Source organism: Chiroxiphia lanceolata, chromosome 6, assembly GCF_009829145.1.
Source record: "Chiroxiphia lanceolata isolate bChiLan1 chromosome 6, bChiLan1.pri, whole genome shotgun sequence".
Classification (NCBI taxonomy): domain Eukaryota; kingdom Metazoa; phylum Chordata; class Aves; order Passeriformes; family Pipridae; genus Chiroxiphia; species Chiroxiphia lanceolata.
The window spans coordinates 4,320,234-4,334,396 of NC_045642.1; the positions used below are offsets into that span (position 1 = coordinate 4,320,234).

Here is a 14,163-nt window from a genome sequence, read left to right on the forward strand (position 1 = left end):
TTAGAAGTATGAAAGCTCTATTTTATTACATGCAAACCTTTCAAATACAAAGACTTAATGGAGGTTTTCACAGCATAAGAAACAAAATTACAATATAACCATAACATGAAGTTTTAAAATATGAACATTAATTTTCAAATGTAATTGTCTTATTATCTGCAAGGATAAAGCAGAGGGTACCAATGTGGTTTTGAAATTCTGCCCTAAAAACTTACTTTTAAAAAATATATTCTTAGTGTCCTCTCATCACATAAAATTTTAAATAGTTTCAGCTCAAACTACATATACACACAGACACACAATGACTGCTCCATATACAAACCTGCTGTAGCTTATGCAAGATAAAGTTTAACATTTGAAACAATAATAAAACCAAGTAACTTCAGAAGAAGTTGGAAAAATTAACAAAATATACAGTTTTATTTAGCTTTCAGCTCAACCATTTTAGAAATTAAACAAAACTTTACACAGAATGAACGTTTTTCTCCTTTGCCAGATGAAAAACATTGTATTGCTTGGTCCAGTCAATTATGCTGGGTTTGAACACACCAAAGCAACTGCACTGAAAAAAGTCTGCAAGATTCTGGAAGCATCCAAGACTGAAAAGGAGAAAAATATGCATTAATAAACCTAAAAAAAAGAAGACTGCAAGCATCAAAACTGCACATTCACCACAAGACTACTTCAGATATAAACTTGTCAGTTTCAAAATTGTGGAGTTGGGTTTTTTAATTAAACAGTTCTCTATTGAGCATTATTCCTTTGCTGAACTTTTACAACCTGTTTTACATTAACAAATGAGAGTAGATGAAGTTGAACTCAACTATTTAAAAGTTAGTCCTTAGTAAGATCCCATCTGTTAACACATAAAGAAACAAAGAAACAGGGAAACCTTGGTACCAATTTCTCTAAATACTACAAGAGAAGTTGTAAAGGGGCCAGTTCATGTCTTAGTTCTCTTTCTGATCCTACACAACAGACAGAGAGACTGATGAACAAATTAAAGGACAGCTCTCCCTCACTCCAAAATAGTGTCTACTGATTAGTGCTATGGACTGATTTTGGCACATCTTTTTCCTGTGCACACAGCCATGCACAAAAAAACCCACAGGTCTTGTGCTGGTTGTTTATTTCCTAGAGAAAAGGAAGTTCTCAGTAAGGAAAACAAGGTCCACTTCCTCCCCTTAGCACAACTCTTAACAGGCATGACCAGCACATCATATTTTTGCATTTATGAAGCAGTGAAGCAAATCACTTAAAATACTCTGTTAATCAATACCCACTTGTATGGAGTTCTCCTGAGTGAAACAGGATGCTTAGAAGATTTTCTCTGTATCAGGAGATTCATTCTTTCATGAGAGGTCAGCCCCAAGAATGCAATCTTAGTGAAAGGAAAATGTAAGTAATGGTTACAACATGAACACCACAAATCAAAATTCTGGTGATGCAAAAAGATACTAATGAGAAAGGAGGTTGGCCATATCTAACTAATAAGTAACTACTGCTACAACTGATGACTGAGAAGTATGTTTTTAAATGTCACTTAGGCTAAAACAGAGCCCAGCAAGCTGTAACGTGAATGCTTCCACTGACGAGGCAAGCTTAATTGGGCTGTCTATAAAGACTGCACTTCTACACATGTCTGCAGAAGTCTAAGATCCATCACAGTTAGGCACCAATCTCCTCAGATTTTGTCTATATTCTACCACACAAAACAGTAGAAAAAGATCCCCTGAAAAAAGGCCAAAATACTTGAGCAAAAAAGAAGTACATATTAGAGATTCAACAATAACTTTTCCCTTTTCTTGACTCTGTGTTTTCTTTCACTGAGTTTCAACAATGAACTTTGATTTCTTTTCTGCATTTTTCCTTACCTATTCCATTTTTAAATTTTTTAATCAACACGAATCTCATAAACCCTCATAAATGGCTGCAAGGGTCCTTCACCGAATGACACACTAAATATCACAAAGCAGTACATTTAGAAATGACTGTGTAGGAAACACAGTAGTTAACTGTAAACATCCTTCCTAGATCCTGGTTTTTTTCCCCTAGCACAATATCTCAGTGACTTGGATACTGCAGGAATCTAGCAGTACACATTTCAATTGTGGAGTTGTTTTTTTTTTTTTTTTATTAAACAAGATGTAAGACAAGTCTTTAGCTCAGTGTGCTTAACACATATTTCAGTGACATCTTTCCTAAAAGTTGCTAAACGAGCTGTTTCCCAGATGTTTTAGGACAGCTGTTCTTTCTTTGCATAGCCAAGCTCTCTCTGAGAAAAACATAAACAAGAAATTTGACAGTCCTCAACAAGATAAAATCCAGGTTATGTACTTTTATTGTTGCAATGTGTCTAATGACACACTGTCGAGCTCTGCCACTGAATTTTAAACTCAGGACTAATTGTGCTATTGAACTTTTGTGTCATTTTTGGGGCAGTAATACTGGTTCTATTTGTCAAATACATTTGTTTTCTTTAAATACTTTTTATAGGTTTGGAATTTTTGATGAGTAGTAAACCCAGAACTCAGCTGTAGGAATGATCTGCAGACTGTGATCCTGCTTTTAACAGGGTGCATTTAAGTACTGCCCTGAGATTTAAGAGAAGCTCCTTGCTGTGACAGAAGCCAGTCAAGGAAAGCAGACACAAGGTTTTCATGGGAGCAAATCATCCGGGGAAAAGTTCTAAGCATAAACTGAGGGAAAATAGTACCTGATAAAACTGAACAGTGAGCCACAAGGAGGCCCAAACAGTGTGGAAACAGGCAACTGCAGAGATGTAGGAAACCCAGGGAGAGCAGTACATGACCTGTGTGAAGTATGTCCATGTTCCATCCTGGTGGTAACTTGTTGGACAATGGTTGGACCAATCTGAGAAGATATACAACCAGTTAATTATGTTCTTAAGCCCTTAAGAACTGAACAAGGATTATTCGCACGAAATGAATATTACATAGCAACGGGCTCTAGAAATACCATGTTTAATATATCCCATTCCCACTTAAAAGCACCCACATAGATACATGACTGCTTGTTATTCTGGCTGCATAATCTTTACATTCTGAGTTCATAATCCACAGAAAGAACATTCAAGGCACTGCCTAAGCACTTTTTACATTATATTGAAGTGTCATAATCTCCCATTGTCAAGACTTCTGGAATTTTGCTTCGTGCTTATTTGTAACTTTTAGGACAAGAATTTATCATTTCTCTTAAACACCATCATCAACAAAAGGAGACTCGATGGTGACAATTCCAAGAAAGCAGTATTCTACCACTATCAAACAGACGTAAACTGGGATGTCCAATTCCTGCAAATTTCTTACAAGCTAATTAAGTCTAACACATACATATTTAATGTATTAGAAAAACCCCCAAACTACAAGGAAAGTAACTTTTTTTTTCTTCTCTGTATCAGTAGAGCAATGAAGAGGTTTTCTTCCCACATTCCTTCACATACAGGAAATGGAGAAAATAACATGCTTTTTTCATACATAAGATCACCACCCAAACACAGGAAACACTAACTCATGTTCACACAAGCGACCTGTGTCTTCCACTGCCATGGCTGGTTCATTGCACTCTTTGTTGAATATTGCCTCATATCAACATAATGTGAAGCAATATGAAATAAAATTAACTTCCTCTGCTTTTTTATTTAAAAGGTTAGTGCTGTGGTAATTCACCCTCAGGAATTACATTGTAATGTTTCTCCTCTCCCCTCTAAGAAATTTCCTAATTTTTAAAAGTAACAGTTCAGATCTGTTAATGAGATATACAGTTCTCTTCTCTTCAAAGTTATGACTACATTAAAACCAAAAAGAAATGCTTGCAGGTATTCAATATAGATATTTCCAAATAACAAAATCAATAAACCTTTTGTAATAATGTATTTACAAACTTATTTTCTATTACAGTAAAGGGCATCCAGCTTAGAACCTGTAACCTTCCTCCACATGGCTTCTCTATTTCACCTCTAACAAAAATTCTTCCTGCTATTTCATTTTCCAATGGACATCCCACTAGAGTTGTATCTTATTATGTTTGTGTTGAGCAAGAACTATGATATTTGAGCAAAGACTCAGACATGATGTATTGTCACTTATTTACACAATAAGGTCACTGCTGAAATATGGCATCACTTGTGCAGGTATAGTTACACTTGCTGGAAACAAAATGCTGAAAAATAAAGACCAGACACACACGTACTTGAAAAGTAAAGTAAAATAAATTCATGGATACATACACAGAAGAGTTCCATAGAGCAGCCAGACACCTGTCATTGTTAGGAAAGTCAGGAACAACAGGTAATAACAATGGTTCCCAATACCTGAAATTGAGGCAAGGAAAAAAATAAAAAAAAAAGTTTGACAATTCAAAATTCAGCAGTATTTGCACTTCCCCTGAAGTTAAATAGGAATAAAAAGCAAGTCAAAACCATTTCTTGTTATTACCTCTGCCATCCACAAGAGAGTTTGACAAGGCTGATCTCTCTCAACTTTCTCCTGTACGCCACTCCAATTTATATAATAGAATTAGTTCTGATAAAGTCAACCAGGATTTGTGTCTTCTTCAGAGCATGCCTTCAGCTGTTTTAGCTAGATGAGGATTAATTATGCAACCACAACTCTCCCCCACGCACAGTAAAATTGTCTCATATTGCTGAAAAGTCTAAGCTATTCAATTTGATTGTTTGACCTCATGTGCTTCAAAATTGCAAACATACACAAAATCACCCCAGACCTCTGTCAGAGAAACTGTTACACGAAGATATAAAAATGTCTTTATTTAAATTGCAATCATATTGCTCAGAGCCTCCAGACAATGTATCAGAAGGATGTCCTACCACCTTGTAAATAGCAAACACCATACAAATATTTCCAAGGATTTAATATTACAAAAAAAAGCTACTGGAAAAAAAAAAAAAAAAAAAAAAAAAAAGCTAAAAATATATTGTTACAGATGAAAAGGTCTGACCTTAATACCTTGAGCATCACCAGTAATGAGCCAGGAAGGAAGAAAGAGGGCAAGAGGAAAGAACACAAGAGCACGAACAACGCCCTGCGGGGTTATCTCAGGGGTCCAGCTGCTCCTCTCACAACTGTCTCTAACAGTGAAGGAGGCAATGGAAGGTTGGGAGGACACCCAAGCCTGGCCAATTTCTGGAGTTCACTCTCCTCATCCACAGCTACTGCTTTAAAATGTCAGCGTGCGCACACTTGTCTAGTTCTTTTAGTATCTACTTTTGGACACATTGTCCAAAAAGTCAGTCTAACCCCTTTCTGAACCTTCTGACTCTGTCTGTATCTGCAAACCCTTACAGCAGCAAGTTCCAAAATTTCATTGCCTGCCATGTAAAGACAGGACTAGTTTTAGCATGATGTGCTTGTTGAGTAAGAGTTCTGCATTCACTTTAGCCACCATCTTCATATTTTTTCTCTTTCTTTCTTAACATCTCAATCATATCCCCTGTTCCTTCTTCTCTCAAAAGAAAGAGTTCCAGACTTTGTGGTTTCTACTCTTAGGGTGACTACTCTATCCCTTTAATAGACTTTCTCTCTTCCATCTAACTAATTTCACTCTGGCACCTACCAGAGCCCTTCAGTATCAACTGCATATTCTTGTATCATGTGAGCTCTCTCTCTTTAAGGAGATAAATATTACTTCTGCAACTTTTAAAATATGTGGCATTTGCAAATTTGATAAAACACACACTCTCACCTATGCACTGTCCAGTCCACAGAGAATGCTGATCATATCTGGCTACACATGCTTGGCAAGCAAGGCAATGCACAGATCTCAAAGGCTTCCTTACCTAGTTGAGGATGAAGGAAAAGAATACACTCATAGCAGAAGCATCTGTTTTGCTCAAAGTTTAAAGCATCATCTTATAGGTTGGGCACATTTTGCACAATTACTGTGTAACAGACCTCACAACAGAACATAGATGAGAGCCATACATCTTAATTTTACATAAAAAAAGAGATGGAAATAGTTGGTTGTGTTTTTTTTAAGATTAGAGTCCAATCATCTCATATCATCTCTTGTCACTGTAAAACATATAAAGAAATCCAAACAATGTAGAAAAACCCCCTCGTGTAACATTCAAATGACAAACAGAGAGGAAAATACTTTTTATAGCAGCATTGAGTATAATGCAGGTTCACAAAGAAAAAAAATACCAAAGGCCCACTTACAAGACACGATGTACAGAATGTTCTGAAGTCCAAGCAACCTGCTTCTGCAAGACCTACAATGTTCTGAAAGACAAAGTATTTTGGGCTTGCATTTGGATCACATTTTCATAGGTGCTGTGAAGCTTTTTACATTGTGACTTTTGCAGTTTATAAGTATTTTGAGTGCCAAGCACTGACAGAACTTCCTATTTAAAAAGGTCCACAAGAAAACACAAACCAGTAAAAACTAATGCAGCTTCACCAATACAAGATTACAAGAAAAGTATCTCTATGTTGCCAAAATTAATAATGTGAATTAAATATTCTTTAAAGTGAGATGGTGTTTACAAGACAACTCTCATACAGTCAGCCAGACTTCAGGGAGATGAGGAGAGGTATGACTTATTCACACTGCTCTCCTACAGTTCTCCATGCTCATCTCTCTTTTTAGCCACAGACAACTGGAGCAGAAACCATATAGAATTTCTATTTTTTAAGTGAAGTTCTATGTGAATTTATATCACAGATAACATTATCAGGTCTGTAAGATGTTTGGCCAAGCTCAGACTTCAATGAAAAAAGAGAGAGGCACGGAAATCGTGGCAGGATGACAAAGATAAGGAAACAAGCAGTAGGAGGATAAATTCTCTCGCTAAAAACTCTTAAAGGAAGAATATCACACTGCTCTCAAGTTTACCAAAGCTGCACATAATGCCAAACAAATCAACCAGAAGTACATACATATTGCACCAGGTTACAGTCCTTCCATTTGCCAAAATCACCTACCTCTTTTCTTTCTTCTTCTGAAGTCTTTATATATCCAGGATCAGTACTCCAAGTTTTATAGAAATAATAAAGAAGACCCATCATGCTGAACATGACAGTGATTTCAAGAATTATATTTGTTATATGTAATTGTCAGGTTAAGGAATATATTCTTATACCATTTTGTTTGCCAAACAAACAAAATATTCTAAAATTAGTTTATGTTATTTTACAAGAAACACGCAAAAAAGAAAAAATTATCTTCACCCTTATAGCTGGATCTTCTCTGTCCTTCAGAGGCCATCATATCAGAGAAGTTGAGTACCTGTCCAGTTTGAGTGCTGGAGAAGATTTTTACAACTGTATAAATCTGAATCACAATATGGCTCCCTGTCATCCTCCCTACCAGAGTGCAGACTTTTGCCTTTCAGTGTTCAACAGATACAAAATTAATTTGATTTCTTTTTTCCCTCCGAAGTTTCTCTATTTTATTTAAAAAACTAGTCAGACATGCAGAGTTATAAAGCTTCCAGCAGCTTTGAGATTTGACTGCTGCACACCCCCCTAAGTCATCAAACAGTCTTACCTTCTCCTGGTCATTTCAGCCAAAAGCAGTTGAATATACTCAGTCAGAAGAATGTAATAAAGACATCCTGAAACTATTTTTGTCACTCAAAAAAACCCAAGCACACACTGCTAAATACTTCTGAAGGACACTAGGAACATAACTTTTATACTACGGACTACAACCATCAGGCAAAAGGGGGAGAAAAACATGCCAAGATTAACTGTCTTTATACACAGCAACAGGGGAATGTGGAGTGGGACAGGTTTCTTACCAATTAAATTCATGCACCCAGCTTGAGAGCTTGGGCTGCTAAGAACAGTCCCTGATGCTCCCAAGGAGCAGGCAGAGAGCGCAAGCCTGAAATGCATCTCCAGTGACCCCTGTCACTCTATAAACTGTATTGTAAATAACCCTTAAAAATCCAGCACTGCAGCCTCCAGGTTGCTTTGTCTTATGAACTAATACCACTGCAAACAGTCCTAATTAAAATCAAGACGATAAATTATGAAATACTGGCACCATATATTACCAGCTGCTTGTTACAATGCAATTGCAGGGTGCAGTTGCAGAAGTCAAATGATGGCACATTTCTTGTGGATACTGCTGGTCTATTTGCATTGCTATTGGTTTTTTGGAGCTAATTGAAATTCTTAATTAGAAGAGCTGGATTTTCATTCAGTCCAGAGGAACAGTCTGATAGACAAATACAGGTAACTAAAATCCTGAAAACTTTTATAATACTCAGATCTGTGACCAGTTTCAGAAGGAAAACACATTAACGAGAAAAAGGGTTGGATAGTGAAATGGAAAACTGTCCACTGACCCACCTCACCAAGCTATGGTTAGACCTTCAAGGACACTGCTGTGCTTACTATCTTCAGCAAAGTGCCTGACTCAAATCCCTATCACTGGAATTATTTTTTTCCCCTTTTAATTTAGATGACACCAAGAAAACCTTAAAACTTCACAACACAGCACTGAATAACACAATTTTCATTTAGACGACCATGTGTGTATCCCCAGTAGGAATATACTTGATCAGTTCATCGAAGTTAATCCTGGTAATTCTATTATGGACATCTTAATTGGGAACAGTACAAAAGAAAATGCCATTTAAAAGATGAACTAAAAATTAATTAAAACTGTGTAGCAATATATTATAGCTGGTTTAGTACAAAATTATTTACAGTTCTAAGTATCTTCCTAAATGCCTTCCCACAAAACTTTACCAATAAGTACATGCCCCCTGTGTAACAAAAGAGCAAGGTACTGAAAAGAGTGCAAACTACTAAAATGTTTTTGTACTCAACAGTGAAAAGCCTCTTCAGAGAAAGCAAATGAGAGGTAGAAATTAATCCACTGTATACTAAGGATTCAGAGTGAATAAAGACAAACAGGAGACTGGATGATCTATTTTACAGGAACACAAAGAAATTTGATCCTTTTTGGGGGTGTGTGTGGAGGGCGTTGTTTTTAAAGGCAGAAGCATGAACACCACTGTCAAATCCTTGTCATTTTAGAAAGACCAGAAGCTTTTAAAATTATTATTAATGCATGTGTTATCCAGTTACACCACATGCCAAAATACATTCTGTATGAGAGGCTCAATGAGGAAGATTAAGAAGTCACATGGAGATGCTAACAGAAACAACTGGATTTATAACTGACATCTTAATTTTGATTTTCCAATAACATATGAAATAGTTCAGATTATAAAAAACCAAAAATCCGCTAAAGACAAAAGAAGGTACACATTCTTAGTCCATATATAACTTTAATTTAAAGTCAAAGTTACTTTGCCCCTCTCCAATGGAAGTAAACCGATCTTATCAGACATTAACAGTCATGTGGAATTATCTGGAACTGCTCATTAGTTTGCATGACCAGGTTTAGATTTACAAGGAACTATAGGGACAGTTCTATTGCATTTCCTCAGTATAAAGGATATCGGGCAGGAACCAGAAAAACCAGGTCATGGACATCCAAAAAACTGAACTTAGCAGAAATGCTGTGGGAAGATACCTTAGATTCTTGAGCCCCACGAATTGCCTGAAAGAATATTAAAATAAAAAAATAATATTTTTCAAAATATATTTAAAACACAAGTCCATAGAATATAAATCATCTGGTTTGTTATTGTAAAAACTTCACACACATGGTATATTTCAAGTCTCTCAAAGCAATCAAGAACTGTCACTTGAAAGGATTCTTTATCCAGACGGACAGGGGGTTATCAACGCAAAAATAGACCTGATAAGTGCTCTTTTTCAGCCTAATATTATATATGAGAAGTGTTGTAGCACTGGGTGAGAAGTACAGTCTCTGTCTATTTGCACACAGATAGCTTTGCCACATCAGTGAATACTGACTGTTGCAGGAACTGTTGGAGAAAGCAGGAAAAGTACAAATCAGTTCAGGATAACACTGGGAGCTCTGTGGAGGCAGAAGGAGAGGGAATGGCTCACTGAAACCTATTCTCTGCCAAAATATAGCAGGAAAAGGTTGTGATAAAACACATTTCTGAGCACTGTGAATAGATATCTCTATTTGCCAGATGCAAACCATCAATAACACTCTTTAACATTAAAATTAGCTAACAGACTGCTTGGGGTCTCTTTAATCTTTCCGTGACAGGAAACTACTATTGTGTACACCTAAAGACATTCAATTTCTATGGTCATTCATTCTAAAAAGTACATATATTTAAATTCTTCACACACTCTGCAACCATTTTTCGGGACGTATCTTCTAAGCTATGTGAAACTAAACTTTGAAAATATATCATGTCTCTGACAATTAAATACACATACAGAGAGAAAAAAGCCACAAACCTGACAAACAGTGTCATCCCAAATAGCAGGCAGAGAAGCAAACATCCTTTCAAAAGCCAAGAATCAGAACTTAAGTTCACGACGTATCCTATGGTCCACATGAATGTCAAGGAAGATGCCAACATCAGGAAGAGCTGTTAAAATTATTATTGTGAAAATATTCAAGTTATTGTTTTATTGTTATTGTATTATTGTTAAAGTATTCAATCAGGACTTACTTAAAAGTATTCACTTCATGTAATAACAGATGCTGAAAGACTCAAGAGAGAGAAGACAAGGTGACACATCAACACATCAAAAGCAGGGGAGGAGGAATGACACAAAAAAAACCCACTCGAAACACTGTTATGTGCTTTTAAAGAATATTTTTTGTGCATCCAATTTCAGAAATCTCAGAAGTTGCTTGTTAGAATAGAGTTAATTTGCATATCACTCTAAACACAGCATGCTGTAGTTTTATTTCCATTAGTTATCACTTGGGAAATTACCTCATATTTCTCGACTATTTTCAGCAACCTGTTATTTTTCCTGCTTCTCATTCTTTCTTCCTCTTTCATCATATAAACCATGAAGTGATTCTGACTTTGATAAGCAAGGTCAAGTGGTGTCTCTCCCTTTAACAACAGAAGAAGTTATTTATTTATGCACTTAACACATAAATACTTTCCTTTTTAACAGAAGCAAGAAATTAATATAGTTAAAACAAGAATAACTGGGCAGTTACTTCCCAGCCCCACCTCCTCCCCTTATTCTTTAAGGCAAAGCAAGCTAAACTCAGGGTTTTAATATGCTTAATTCAGTGCTTTGCAGTTCTGAAAACTGACACTGGCAAACAGATTGCACCCATTTGAGTTATCTGCTGGACTGCCTCCAGTAACATATTTATAGTCATGAGAATTGATACTTTCAACATTTATACTTCCCACTATCAGTTTTTACAAATATTAAGAGGAAGACTTTCATATGTGACCAACCCAGGCATTGCCAAACTCTAGCTTTCACATGTATTTTGAAGTCTTTGTGAGTCCGACTGGACACTAAGGAACTGTTACTTTTTAAAATCTGCCCAAGGTCATTAGTCTCCATGACAACGTTCTGAAGTAGAAAGCAGCCAAATCAAGAAACAAAGAAACGAAACAAACCCCCAAGAAAATGAAACGATGTTGAGGGAACACAAGGCTTGGCTGTTTATTAAACAAATGTTGCAAAGAACCTCTGCATTCTTTGAGTCACACCTCAAGGAAGGCGCTAAGTCCTTTCTGTAAAGTCTAAGAACATCTGCTCTTAGTCAACTCCTATTGCAATTGACATCCAACGTGAAGAGGGCTCAGATTTTTCTTTACATTTATTTTACACATTTATGCCACACAGGATGAAATATCATGAAAGAAATCATACCTTGACATTTTTTATGTCGAGGCTGGCACCAGCTTCCAGCAACAGATCCACTGCACTGATATTTCCTGATGATATTGCCCAATGCAGTGCAGTATTCTTTTGAACATTGTCTACAGCATTGAGAGAGGGGTTAAACTTTAAGAGAAACCTCGTGGGTTCCAGTCTAGATGAAAATAAAGTATAACAGTTAACGAACAGAAGAGAATCTAAGTTGGAAATGAAACTTTTGAACGCCCTATAAAAAAAAAATCAGTGAAACAACAGGAGATATGCAACACCTCGTCTCAGAACAAGTTCATCAACAAGAGATCCAAGTTTAGAATTCAGGACCCACCTTGAAGGTTTTTCTCCAGATTATGTAATTTCACCGTTTTAACAAATATGAGGTCTATAACACAGATTGTATCTTCTACAACACCATGTGTAAACTTGTATCTCCACATTTAATTTGTTCTAAATGCATTTCACTGTGTCTGCTTCCATTTATTTTCATTTTGGGGAAAGCACAATACGGCTGCAGATGATTCAGCCACAAACCTAAACTTCTTCCGGAAATTCTTTTGACTTTGCTATATCCAACGAGCTACTTCCTAACTCCTGATCTCTGAAATACTGGATATTTTAGTACAAATGAAAGTGAAAGGAATGTCAGTTGAAAAAAAAAAAATCGTAAGAAAAAATTCACCTCACTGCTTCTTGGGTACAATAAAATAGACCCTTCTCAGTTATTCACTACTTACCCAATGGCTTTTTGTGCTGTTAACATTAAAGGTGTTTGTCCATTGAAGTCTGTTGTGTCTATGTTCTAAGAATAAAAAAAAAACAACAAGCAAGTTTCAGGAAACAGTGAGGTGGTCAGATTTGGAGCTATACAACTGGTTTAGCTTCACGAATGAAAAGAAAATGGAAAGAAACCAAATTACGTCAGCCAAGAAGCCAACACTTCTTTAAACATTTTTCTTCCCTCTGCAAGTCTTGCATGTCGTTCCTTCCAGAATATTCTGAGTTTCCACTAAGGACACTTTTAAGGGAGAGTCTCCACAAAGGATATTTTCAAGTGAATCATGTTAACCATCTTCCTTGTGTAAACAGAATACATAACAGAATGTCCAAGTACATAAAACAGGTTTATTAAAACAAGAAAGGATTGGTTGATTACGTATCTCAAAACATAAGCACTTCACTTGTATTACCTAATTTTCTTCCTTCTTAACAATGAAGGTTTCCTTATTCCCTGCTTCCACCTATCACTACATTAGAACAGATTTACTCAAAAGAAATTATTAAATACTTGGATTTTTTCAGCTGAAGATAGGTGAATTAACAGCTTTATTAAGCCTGTGATACACATCACTATACCTACACTCCAGAAGGCAGTTATTCTACCAAAGAGAACTCTATAAGATAAAGAAAATAAACTTAGAAAGTTTTTAAATCCTAACACTCAATAGTTCTAAGAAACAGTCTTGATCATATAAGAACTCTTCTCTCATTTTTATTAGAAAACTGTTACACTTGTCATTAATTCTGCTTATTTCAGATGTAAGTTGGGAGATATCAACTACCATGGATACAATATGAAATTAAAGTAAACACAGAAATTAATAAAAATTCAGACCTAGTCTGATGATCTATTCTGCATACTTCAATTGATGGACAATTCCATGGATGACTAGTTACAAAACTGTAATCAAATCATAAATACTTCATGATGTATATCCATCATACACTTTTTGTTCTCAGGTTTAAATGTTTAGTTCTTTTGTTCTCATGTGTAAATGCCAGTTGTTATTTACACAGCACCATAAATCTGCATAGCCTTAGCAATGCTCTTTAAATACTCTGAAATGTAGGTGAATCTGGACATGTGGGGATGACAGGAACAAGGAGGACTATTAAAAAAAATAATTTAAAATATATATTAAAAAAATCTAAGTTTATCTGAACTTATAACACAGAAAAAATAGTTATAAAATACCTGCTTTTCATGTAGAAAACAAACCAGCTAATTCTGAAATGCATCCTACACACAGACAGCTACTCACAAGTAGAACACAACAACTGGGACATCACCAACATACCTGGCCTTTTGATATGAGGTAAGCTATGATGGGCATGTGTTGGAAGAGCACTGCTAAATGAATGCTACTGAATCCTTCCCCATCAATAAGACTGGGATCCGCTCCACATTTCAACAATAATATGACCATGGGTAGGTGTCCTTGTCTACAACGATATATGAAATGAAACTATAGAGATGATGAAAAAAATGGGTATTTTAATGAAAGCATTGCCCTAATAATTCTCACAGAGACCCCACAAAAAACCAATTTTCTTTCAGATTCTCATGCTTTTATTCAGGAAAATACTTTTAAGCTACAAGTTTGTATCAGGAAATTTATATTAAATATACACCTTAATA

At 35.9% G+C, this 14,163-nt stretch overlaps 1 protein-coding gene across 4 annotated transcripts in view; it reads right to left on the minus strand.

Moving 5' to 3' along the window:
* The window catches only part of ZDHHC13 (zinc finger DHHC-type palmitoyltransferase 13), a 17,087-nt gene continuing 2,924 nt past the window's right edge, over window positions 1-14,163 (minus strand). For 3 of the 4 annotated variants that reach the window (XM_032690147.1, XM_032690146.1, XM_032690145.1), the window contains exons 5-17: window positions 13,823-13,967; window positions 12,482-12,546; window positions 11,742-11,904; window positions 10,832-10,957; window positions 10,344-10,477; window positions 9,461-9,561; window positions 6,966-7,090; window positions 6,201-6,263; window positions 5,725-5,818; window positions 4,250-4,333; window positions 2,717-2,874; window positions 1,284-1,381; window positions 1-599 (exon numbers count right to left, since the gene is read on the minus strand). In XM_032690147.1, coding sequence (XP_032546038.1) covers window positions 464-599; window positions 1,284-1,381; window positions 2,717-2,874; window positions 4,250-4,333; window positions 5,725-5,818; window positions 6,201-6,263; window positions 6,966-7,090; window positions 9,461-9,561; window positions 10,344-10,477; window positions 10,832-10,957; window positions 11,742-11,904; window positions 12,482-12,546; window positions 13,823-13,967 — 1,492 coding nt within the window. In that variant the 3' untranslated portion in view covers window positions 1-463. Of the gene's footprint in view, window positions 600-1,283; window positions 1,382-2,716; window positions 2,875-4,249; window positions 4,334-4,457; window positions 4,519-5,724; window positions 5,819-6,200; window positions 6,264-6,965; window positions 7,091-9,460; window positions 9,562-10,343; window positions 10,478-10,831; window positions 10,958-11,741; window positions 11,905-12,481; window positions 12,547-13,822; window positions 13,968-14,163 lie in introns of all 4 variants that reach the window. The other variant, XR_004357498.1, reaches the window with a different exon arrangement.